This window comes from Biomphalaria glabrata, chromosome 4 (assembly GCF_947242115.1).
Source record: "Biomphalaria glabrata chromosome 4, xgBioGlab47.1, whole genome shotgun sequence".
In the NCBI taxonomy this organism is placed as follows: domain Eukaryota; kingdom Metazoa; phylum Mollusca; class Gastropoda; family Planorbidae; genus Biomphalaria; species Biomphalaria glabrata.
In genome coordinates, this window is record NC_074714.1 from 619611 (window position 1) to 631735 (window position 12125).

A 12125-nucleotide genomic window follows, 5' to 3' on the forward strand; every position below is an offset into this window, starting at 1 on the left:
CAACAGGTGAATATGGTCCCCATTGAGTTCAAACAAGCCACCACACTATTCCACAAAGAGGCTGCCATAAGAGAGAGCTAAGGGCAGGAAATTGCGCTAAACAAAAACAATAGGTAGAAATATTTCTAATCGCACAGACTTATTGTTAGTCTAGATTTATTACAAATTTAATTACATGACCGATCCAAACTAATTGATACAATTACACTTAATATAAACTTGTTTTTTTTTTAAAGTATTTTTACGTATTTTTCTTGTGTAATATTGTTTGTTACTTTACTTCTGAATTGTCTCCTAGTAACTTTACTCTTGGTATTACTCCAGTAATTGTAAACATTCATTTGTTAGAAACTAAACAGCTCTATTTTAGACCTGATAAACTTATAATGCTAAGATTAAATAGAATTTCAGTTGTATGTTCCTATTGGATTTCTAAAAATTTCTTTCAATAATTTTTAAGCTCTAATGATTTGTTTGATTTCTAAATTAATTCCATAATATTAGTATAATATTATAATTCCAAGGTATTTTGAGCTTTGAGATATTGGTTTTGAATAATAAGGATAAGCAGTTTTCATTTGTTTTGGTTATCTCTATTAATAATAATAATAATAATAAATACTCTCCGCAAGAGGTTCTCGAGTCTACTGAACATCTGCTGTACTGGGATAGGCCTATTCTGACCTACAAAATGGTAGATTTCAATCGCCCGGATCTGCTGTTCATCGATAAAAAAGAAAAAAACCGCTACCATTATCGATATCGCCGTACCACTGTCTCATAATTTAAGAAAAACTGAGATAGAAAAACAAAGAAAATATGGGAACCTAGGCTTGGAGATTAAGCGTCTATGGAAATTGTCCAAAATAACAATATACCCCATTGTTATATCAACCGAGGGGATAATAACAACTGACCTCACAGACACCTTCAAGGCCCTTAACATTCCTAGGAACATCTTCGTTGCCTGTCAGAGGGCGGTACTGTTGCAGACCTGCCACATCACCCGAAAATTCCTCAGTGGAAACTGTTAAAGGGACTACGATGAATTTTGTTTCTCTTTAGCGAAACTCGACCCTGGCAGCGCCAGAGAATGACTACTCGTTCATTTCTAACATAATAATAATAATAATAATCTTTATTGTCCGTATGGAAATTGGTCTTACAATTTGTGCATTACACCAAACAAAAACATTATAACTATAAGAAAGAAACCAAAGTGTACATTCACACCAGACTCACTCATAATTTACATGTGACAAAGTTTATACCAGATTGTTCTTATTTAATGATTTGATTGCCAGGGGAACAAAAGAGAGTTTGTGTCTGTTAGTCTTTGCTATCGGTGTCTTGTATCTCTTTTGTGATGGTAAAATCACAAAATCCTGACACAAAGGGTGATTCTTTATTTCGAGGATCTTTTATAGATGGCTTTTTTATAGATGTTTGTCTCAAACAACTGCCCAAATGGGGTTTGTTTTTTGCCAATGATTTTACCAGCAGCATTTAGGATTCTATAAAGTTTATTTTTATTTTTAATGCTCAGATTGCCATATCAGGCAGTGATATTGAAACTTAAAATATTGCAGATATGAGCGTGATAAAACATAGCCAAGGCCTTTTTGCTAACATTAAACGAGGACAGTTTTCTTAGTAATCATAATCTTTGCTGCCCTTTTTTGCTGATATAATCAGTATTTGCAGTAAAATTTAGTTTATTGTCTAGGATAGTACCAAGGTATTTAAAGGTTTGCACAATTTCAATAGTCTCTCCAGCTACAGAAACTATGCAGTCTTTTGAAATAACATTGTTTACCCTAACCCTCTGAGATCTCTGGGTCAAAAATTCATTAGTCCATAGTATTATGTATGGACTAATCTTCAACGCTTTCATCTTTTCAATCTCTCCCTAGATATAGCTTTTGTTTTTTAAACGGCAGTAGGTAGGAAACTACACATATTGAAATTTCATACTTCTGATGTGTTGTGTAAAATTTTAGTCAATTTTGTACAAGGTTCAAGCTGTACACGTTTTACAAGATGAAAGTTCATCACATCACAATAATGTTGTTTACGATGCCAAGTACCATCTCACTGTCCATCTTCAAGAGCATCAAGAAGCATCACAACTTCATGACATTTTCCTATTATGGATACAAACAGTAAAAATCCATTAACAACTTATTACAACGTTTAAACAGTGATACTTGAGGCATCCCTAAATTTCCAACCCATCAATAGATTCAAGCTTATTTCTTCCTTCGCTTACCATTTCCTCAGGAATCTAAAATTTACAAATGATCGATGTGATGATACACACAAAGAAAATATAATACTTCTGCTCATACTTACTTTCCAATAAGCTTTCAATATATATTATCTCCCTTTAAAACTATAACTCTTCAAATTATTTCCCTTTCTCATCAACACAGTCTTATGAGTGCCATACTATAGCATACAAATAAATATAATAACATATACAACTTATTTACAATCTAAAAGAACTCAACATGTTCATGCACTATACAATTAAACCATTGCTAGTATATATATATCTATATATACTTATAAGTAAACCATCAAGAATTTACTTTCTCCAACTATATTCTGCTTCTCCATTTCTTCTTTGGTAAGGTCTATATGACCTACAATTGTCCCTTGTACCCTGGTACTCATCAGAGTTACATCTTCTCTGAGGGTTCCCTCTATGATACTGTCTATCATAGGCATTACTATCAAAATGTCTATCATACTCATAATGGTCAGATCTTCTATCTGAATAGTCACAACTTCTGCATTGCCTGGCAATATGTCCCTTTCTTTGACATTTAAAACAAATAATGTTTCTTCTCACTTTACCATAAGAATTTCTTTGTCTCATTTTGTATTCATGTCTTCTATTCCAGCTATCTATCTCTCCTTGAGTCAGTTCCTTTAGTCCATGTATATTGCCTAAAAGCAAATCATGAGACAATCCTGGTATTGCTAAACCTTTACAATAACCAGTATAAAATGGTGTTTCTAAGAAAACTTTACAGGCTTGATAGCGCTTGATACTGCCATCTATCAACCTTACTTTTTTCTCATAGCCTAATAAACAATCTGGTTTAACTAAGTTACTCCTAATTCCAACTGTACTGCATCCCGAATCTTTGACAAACCTCATAGGTTTCCCATTGATAAAACCAGAGTGTACTCTCACTCTGTTGGTTTCATCTTCTGCAAAATTTATTTCTTCTACACCCCAACAATAGTTCATCTCTTCTACTTCTTCATTATCACTACTTTCTCTACTGTCCCTTTCATTGGTGAAATACACTCTACTTTTGTTATTTCTGTTTCTGTTCTCTTTAAACTCAACTTTCCTACTCTGCTTTCTGTATCTCGTCGGGGTCGCCAAAATAATGTTGTGGGCTAATCTAATCTGACTTCGACTATGTATCAATAATTACTTAACATTAGCCACAGAACATTATTTTAATTTCCTAAACATTTTTTGTTTATTTTAAGTTCACATGGCACTAAGAAGCTGCAACACATATCAATGCATCAGTAAAGCAGAAAAAAAAATCCCACACATTCTGGTCTTCATGCACCAGTTTATCAAGTAGCAATCAAATCAAAGGTGTAGAAAATAAAAATATTAATACAAGTTATTACTGTTATATTATATAAGGGTCTTTAGTTAGATGATGACCTGGAAGTAAAGAAAATGTTGCCTTAATGGTTTCAATAAAAACATGTAGATAGCTAACTATAGAACTAAGGAATAGTCTTATGTATTGTTACTATTCCTGGCTAGCTTAGACCACTGAGCTATGAATGTTTTTGTGGCAAAACCAAAGCTGTAAATATCAAGTTGTCACTCTAAATTAGTTAAGTCTGATAAAAAGAATTAGCGTATTGTTAAAGGGTTTAACATGTATAAATAAATGGATGGATTGTAAGACCTCAGTCAGTCTTCCCTTGTTCAATTCATACAAAATGTGGTTTGATAGAGCACATTGGCATTAATAATTAATTAAATAATTCATCAACACAAATATTTATTTTAAATTTTCCTTACCTTTGGGCATGACAGTTGGAGGAGCATTCTTAGCCCAGGCAAACATTATTGAGGACTGACCATTTTTACACATTAGTGGACAGTTCCTGTTGAGTAGAGTAGAATAGAAACTTAACATCCACCAAACTTTTCTTTCTAAAGATTATTTCTTTTATATTTAAAACTTTTACATTATTCAAATAAGTCAGACTAAAAAAATAATAGTTGCTCTTAAAGTATGGAGAGCTCATTTCACAGATGAATTTTACATAAGCATTGCAATGGTTTGAAATGAATACAAAAGATTTGCAAGACCATCAAATAGCCCTTTAAATTGACTTTTTGATGTTTAGTTTTTATGAATAGTTTATGGAAGTCTCAAGGAAAAAAAAAAGTGCCATTTAATAATGTCCACCACTTAGAAAGCCAACTATGTTCCAGTAGGGGGATTTATATCTATAAAAGAGAAATATTTCTTTAAAGACAAATAAAGGTAGACTAACTAGGAGAGAAAAAGACATCTTAAGATCATGTCCATTTTTGTAAAAACATTGTTGAAAACAAAGTTCTGTTAATTAATTGTACATTTTTGTTTGTATTATTATTTGTATTAAAGAGTGTTGGTATTTTTGTAAGAGTGTTTTAAATATCTAGAAAATTGCTCAAAATATTAAGAAGTCAATAAGCCTTTCAGTAAGTCTCTTTTACTGAGCTATGCCATTGAAAGAATCCTCTTAATGTCTCCAATGTATTCTGCTTCTTGAGAAGAAGACTCAACTCCAAGGTCTTTGTGTGCAAATAAATTACATCAAGTTCATCTTTTCTTAAAGGAGAAAGCTTCATTCTTTTATAAATTGCCTTTATATAGTGCTTGGAAAGCATGCTTAGTGCACTACTGTCAAATTTCTTGTATGGACAAAAGGGGGGGGGGGGGGGAGAGAAGGTATTATGGAAGTTTTCATGCTGCCTTTAGGCAGTCAGCAAACACAAAGCTCAGTTGGGATTCAAGCAGACACTGCTAAGATATTAATCAATAAAATCCAACTGACCATTGTTTTGTTCTGGGGGATTTACTCCTGGATGGTTGTGAGATCCTATGGCTGCTTCTTCAAGAGCTGGATTGGGTGGAAGTGGAACACTAACATCTTTGGGAAAGTTATCTCCTGTCAGTGGTGTAAGTTCATTGAATTTACAATCTCCTGATGAGTCAGCTACAGAACTATTTGTGTAGAACATGATGTAATAATTGCACATCTCATCATTGCCTGTTGACCTGCATCAGAAACTATCATCAGTAAGTGAACATCTCATTTCCTATTGACCTGTACAAGATTATAAGGAAAAAATGTTTTGAAAATCAACAATAATACAATTGAGAAGAAAAAAAGTGTTTACTTAAGGTTTAAAACTGAAAGAGTTTTATCCTCATTATTTCTTTTCTTTACCAGATGTTTTGAGACTATCAGATATGGAATCAATTTAGACTGGTTGAAAAATGGAATAGTAAAATAGAGAAATTTGTGGAGTTCCCACTAAGACTAAAACTGTTCAAAGGGTATGGATTTATATTTGTAAACATGTGATAACTTTATTTTTAAAGAAGTATCATTGTGGGCCAATAGAATGTAGACAAATGAAACTCCTCTTTAAATACATGAGGCTTAGATGTAAAAATTGATCTAAAAAGGAAAACTTTTTAAACAAAAATTTTTTGTTAAATAACCTAAAAAACTGCTATTGCAAAAAAAAAAAAAGCAGCAAATTAATATGTGGATTCATTTTTTTTGTTTTTAGTATCCAATTTTTTTTAGTGGTTTTTGTTGAATATTTAAAAAAAAAAAAGCAACTTTGTATTTTAAGATTTATGACTAGAAAGTAATTCAACCTCATGTACTAGATAAAGAAGTAAGAGTAGCTTCTTCAGCCATAATGATCTTTCTTAGAACCAAAGCTATTCAATAATGATAATAATAATAATTTTATTTATAAAGCGCTGTTAACAAACAAAATGTAGGCTCAAGGCGCTGTAATAACATTACAAACACAAACATGACAGCTAAAATGACAGTTAATCTAAAAAAGTTTTAAACAGATAGGTCTTAATGTTCTTCTTAAAAGTGGTGTAGCATGTTGTCTGTCTGAGATCAATGGGGAGTGAGTTCCAAACCTTTGGTCCGTGAACTGAAAAAGCCAGCAGACCGTAGCTTTTGAGGGAGAAACGTGGCACTATTAAAAGCGTTGAGTTTATTGAGCGCAGGGCTCTCTGGGGGACATATGGAGTAATCAGTTCGCTAAGGTACAACGGCATCTCGTTGTTATATATACACTGATGACAAAGTGTGGCGACCTTGTAATCGATTCTCGCTTTCACAGGAAGCCAATGGAGCGTGCGCAAGAGCGTAGTAGTAGAATCTTGTCTAGTTTTTTTAAGGACTATTCTAGTGGCGTTGTTCTGTATACAATGCAGCTTGGCTATTTTGTCATCAGGTATACCTGCTAGCACGGTGTTGCAGTAGTCAAGGCGGGAGAGTATGAATGCCACAGCTAGCGTTTTTGTTGACTCCGTTGTTAAATATGGTCGGATCTGGCCTAATCTGTGCAGCTGCAGATAAAGACCTTTGCAGAGCTGACTTATGTGTGGGTCGAAAGATAGTGTTGAGTCGAAGAAAACTCCAAGATTCCGCACTACATGGACAAAAGGAACATGGCAGTTCATGATAAAGAGAGAATCTGTGCTTTCAACTTTTGAGACATTGTTCCTAGTGCCAATCTTAATTATTTCTGTCTTGTCTTCATTCATCTAGAGTTTATTTTCAACCATCCAATCGCTCACCCTTGCAATGGTACCACTGATTTTCTCTGCCAGATGCGACACCTCTGATGGTACTGATGAATCATATAACTGTGAGTCATCGGCAAAGAAATGGTATAAGATGCCGGTTGGCTGTATGACACCGCTGTAAGTTTACACTTGCAGACTTTTGTAAGTTTACACTTGCAGAAAATAAATCAAACTAATGCTGGTGTCACTAGTAGTGTCAATATTAGAACTAACTCACTTGTGGCCATTGGGGATTCCCTTTGCCTATTCATGATAAGTCCCATTGTATCGATAGCCTGTGATAACTTTGCCTAAGTTTAAAAATAAAAATATTTAAGTTTAAATATTTTTTATTTTGGAGTTTATTTGTTTTAGGTTAAAAAAAAAGATAATTTAAAAATTATGTTTTACCTAGTCCATGTGTAATAGACTAAAACAACATGAGCTTCAATAAACACAATGTTTTTATTCGTCCATCTTTATGCTCTTTACTCCAGCCACTTGTTCTCTATACTCTGACTTCCTTTTACACACAGTTCCTGACACACTGCTGTTCACTCAAGCTTGTACACTCAAGGTCCACTGGTCATTTCATACACAGGCACACACACTGCACTACCAGCCACGCAAAACACATACACTTACTATCACAATGAGCATGTGTTCTATATGCAAAGGGGAATATACTTTTCTCTTTTTGGAAAGTATAGCTGATATCTACAGGATATGCTACAATATGCTATAATATACAAAGAATAGCAAACAGTTTACATTTCTCAACAATTCCAAAAGACCAGACATTAGGGCTCTTACATTTTATGGTCAATAAATAATTTTGAAAATTATGATTACTTCCCTTACATTTAATCATAGACATATCTCTCTTACAGTGCTATCACATACTTCTCTAACACTTAATCATATATCTCTCTTACAGTGCTATCACATACTTCTCTTACACTTAATCATATATCTCTCTTACAGTGCTATCACATACTTCTCTAACACTTAATCATATATCTCTCTTACAGTGCTATCACATACTTCTCTAACACTTAATCATATATCTCTCTTACAGTGCTATCACATACTTCTCTTACACTTAATCATATATCTCAATTACAGTTTCATCACATAGATCTGTTACACTTTATCATATATCTCTCTTACAGTGCTATCACATACTTCTCTTACACTTAATCATATATCTCTCTTACAGAGCTATCACATACTTCTCTTACATGGTTCTCTTATAATGTGCATGTCTGTTGAACTGTTACATTGTTACCATGAAATGTCAATACTTACATGACACTTGGGGTGGAATTTGAAACCAGTAACTAGCCAAAAGAAATATTCCAGCCACAAACTGAGGCCTAGAAGTTGGAGCAGAAAGAACGGTTGTAATAAGAGTGTTGACACTTCAATAGAAATGATTACACAAATTAAAATACAAGAGTAAGGGTTTAAAAACTTACTTCTGAAATGTGGTGTATATCTTAAGACCTGAATGATCAGTAGGCTCAGAATCTACATAAAATATTAAGAGTCAAAGTCACAACACTACAGGCTATATTAAGTAGATAGAAGGTAATTATAATAATAAGTCCAAAGATTAAGGAAGAATGCAGTATTTCATGAGACAGAAAGAAAGTGACATTCAAACACAATACAAAGTAGTTGAGTAGTAACATCAATAAACAATGTTTTAGTTATGTGAAATTTTAGCATTTGTAGCCATTGTGTAGTTATATAATATGAATATTTATCTAGTACTCCCAATTCCAAACAAGCTGCAGCATTTTCAAGCCACAAGAGATTGAGGGAAAATCCTGAGAGGACTCTATAAAACTTAAGAACCAACTATGGTATTCTTTACAACAGTTTAAGTTATATTAGCATGACAGGTGCTGGACTTGGTTGATACAAGCTATTTAGGATGTAGTAACAAATTTGTACAAGTGCTTCTTCTTCCTAGTGCCATTAGAGAATGGAATGGGCTGCTTGAATCAGCCAGGAAAACCAATGACTTGGCAGAGTTTAAGCCATTGATTAACATGCATGACTAAATTTACACATAAAATGCATTGGATTCTTCAACTTCAACTTGTTTCTTCAACTGAATTGAGATAAGCATTTCTCAGAATAACACTTGCAAATTCAAAAGAGACAGTGAGCTATAAGATCTGTTTAGATCTCCTGTCTTAGAATGAGTCAGGCATGCATATTACAGTTAATATATTAACATTGTCAACACAAAGGAAAAGTGTGACTGACTTACAAATATAATATTCCTCATCTTCAACAGGATAAGCTGTACATAAGTAGGCATCAGGCTATAGGAAAAAAAAATTAAACAAATTTAAACTATGCAAACAATATTGGAATGTGAAGGTCACACATGGCTTTTATTATTATTATTATTATAAAAAATTATTTTGTTTTTGCAAGAAAATAAATCAATATAGAATAACAATCATCATGTTTTATTTATTATTATCTATATATAGTTATAACCCTGCCATGCACACCACCATTCAAGTAGTGCAGTAGGTGTGCACTGTTAGAGACTAGACTGAGAAGGAATGTTGACATTGAAAAGAAGAGAACCAAGTCCCCGCCCCCCTCCCTCCCCAAGTCTAGGGCTGATGAACAACCTATGCTCAAGACATATTGTTATTATGTGTTTGTGATGTCCTGTGAATTAACATGTGAGCAGGTCAGGAGGCGCAAGAGAGACCTTTTCTCTCTGCTCAACATTAAATTTTATAACAGTAGGCAGATGTTAGCGCTACTGGGTGGGCTCAATCTGTGCACCTCGGTCTGCGACCAAGGGGCTAGAGTCGCCTAAGTAACCAGACAACTAGACTACACTAACTAAATTTAAAATGAAAGCAAGAACAAAAACTTTACTTGAAATACTAAAAATAAAACGATACTTTATTTACATGAAAAATAAATCAATAATAAAATATAATATATATTATATATACACTAACCACTACAACTGAACCCAGAAATTAACTAAAACCCTCTAAATCTACGCCACTACCAAACACCAACAAACTAACCAAACCAACTATCTACAAACTGATAAAACCAACTATCTAACTAAATCACTACAACTACTGTGTACTATACTAGACCTAGATACTAGATCTACTAGACACAAACACACTACAATAAACTAGTCTAGATCTACAATATTCTACTACTACAACCAACCCATAACACTAACACTAAAACAAGAACACCTTAGTTAGGCTTAGTACCTTAGCCTTACTATTAATAATAGTATTACTTCACTAAGACTAAGAACAAACTAAAGTTACAGTATAAGCCACTAAGCCGACTAAATCCTTTTTTTTTTCCTGACAATCCATTCAGATCAGATCTAGTCAATTCTAGTCTAGCTAGATCAGATAATTAGATCGATCTTATATTATAAGAATATTAGACTGTCTAGTCTATATAGAGTCTAGATCTAGAATCTAGGTCTACCATCTAGATCTAACAGTGAGTAGGCCTAGTCTAACCTGTTTCTAAGAAAAAGAAAAGGATTTTTAAAAATACGTTTAAATCATAGCATGATAGTAAAGTCTACTATAGAATGAGATCTAGATCTAGATTTATATAATCTAGATCTACGTATAGATTATAGTCTATATTAAGTATATAGATCTAGATAATCCCGCCCTCCCCTAGGCATTCGAGGACACATCAGTTTACCTGGTTGACCTAAAAACAAAACATGCGCTGATCAAACTTACTCTAAGTATCTTTAATCTATGTAGTCTATTATCTCTATAGTCTATATATAACACAGTCTGACAAAAGAAAAAGGCCCCAAAGTCAGTACTGAATATTTTTTCAGGGGAAGGGGCTAAAAAGCTATGATAGCTTGTGAACTGTGTTACCTATACATCTAGATTCTGGATAAATTCCGCCTTCTCCAAGCCACCTAGTTGACCAAAAAAAAAAAAAAAAACGTATCTTAGAGCACGCTCAGTGTCTGTTGCACACACATACAAAAAGCATCAACGTACTAGCATGCTTAGTGTGTGACCTAATTAACGGCTTGACCGATCAATAATTGGCTCCTCCCCCTTTTCTCTCATCATTGTTGTCAATAAAACTAGAGCAATGTTTTGGGGCTGTGTAGATGGCCTGGTATACACCTGTGTGTTGTGCTATTAATGAACTTTTTCTAATGTGTGTTGGTCTGATGGCTGTGATTGGATTGAGTCTTGAGATTTGTTACTTGATAGTATCTTCCCCTCACCCAAAGAAATTTTAAAATACCATATCTACATTCTATATCTCCCCCTTTCTATTTATTTTAAACTAATTTAAAAAGAGAGAACTATAGTATTTGGATATAATTACTATTATATTGATTATAAAATAAATACTAGATTCATTATTAATTTATTAACATATAAAAAACGAGACCTATTGTTATAGCGATAAAAACGATTGGTCTTTTTTAAACCTCTATGCGTCATGCATTTATTCTGCAACCCATTCCATGCTCTAATATCACTAGGGAAGCTGGAGCATTTGTAGAAATTTGTCCTAGGAATGTGCCTCTATTGTATCTAGATATTATCTACTGTAAGGTGTAGTGATTTGAAGTAATGAGCAATGATGCTTTGAATATGATCACCTAAAATTTTGGCCGCAAATAATAGACATTAACAACTACACGTGCTTCTAGAGTCTGCCTAACTTGAAAGCCTAGGAAGATTTGATTGGTTAGTCTGTGAAACACGCCTTCCGATTTAGCAAAAACATCACAAGGTGTTCTGTGCATTTTAACCGTGACCTCCGTGTATGTCGAAGGCGCCGTTTTAACGCGGAATACGGCAACTTTTTACTCCGCCCCACTGTGTAGTCAACTGTGCTGGTAGGAGGTGCTAACAAAGGGGAAATGCGTGGTCTTTTTTTCAGGACGCAAAGTTGTTTTTTTTAATGCGTATTTTATTTTTTAAATCAGTTATAATTATACAGTTTAAGAATAAATAATTATCTTATAGTCAATATTAGAGCGGTATTATTAATAGCTTATATTAGAATAGTCACAAGTAGATCTGAAATTTACAAAAATCCTACACACACGTAACTGGTGCACGCTAGATCCATTTTTCAAAAAAAGGGCGGGGTAAGACACATTTGACCTGTGTAAAAGTGTTGGCCTCCTACAGTCGTACAACGACTAAGGTTAATCTCGCAGAACACTTTTTCGTGTATATAACTGTA

General features: G+C 33.7%; 1 protein-coding gene across 1 annotated transcript; it reads right to left on the reverse strand.

Moving 5' to 3' along the window:
* Positions 1-7238: 7238 nt before the first annotated feature.
* On the reverse strand, positions 7239-10637 carry LOC129925831 (uncharacterized). The gene is made up of 5 exons (XM_056026799.1): positions 10596-10637; positions 9148-9202; positions 8345-8396; positions 8175-8242; positions 7239-7605 (listed from the first exon to the last, which is right to left on the reverse strand). The coding sequence occupies exons 2-5, from the start codon at positions 9196-9198 to the stop codon at positions 7453-7455; spliced, it is 324 nt and encodes a 107-aa protein (XP_055882774.1). The 5' UTR covers positions 9199-9202; positions 10596-10637; the 3' UTR covers positions 7239-7452.
* Positions 10638-12125: the final 1488 nt, after the last annotated feature.

Bases quoted from the DNA above. Each gene is read 5' to 3' on its own strand.
- LOC129925831 (XM_056026799.1), bottom strand. From the start codon at position 9,198: ATGCCTACTTATGTACAGCTTATCCTGTTGAAGATGAGGAATATTATA. The intron at 8,397-9,147 runs GTAAGTCAGTCA...TATTTTATGTAG, and splicing joins AGATGAGGAATATTATATTT to ATTCTGAGCCTACTGATCAT. The intron at 8,243-8,344 runs GTAAGTTTTTAA...TCCAACTTCTAG, and splicing joins ATATACACCACATTTCAGAA to GCCTCAGTTTGTGGCTGGAA.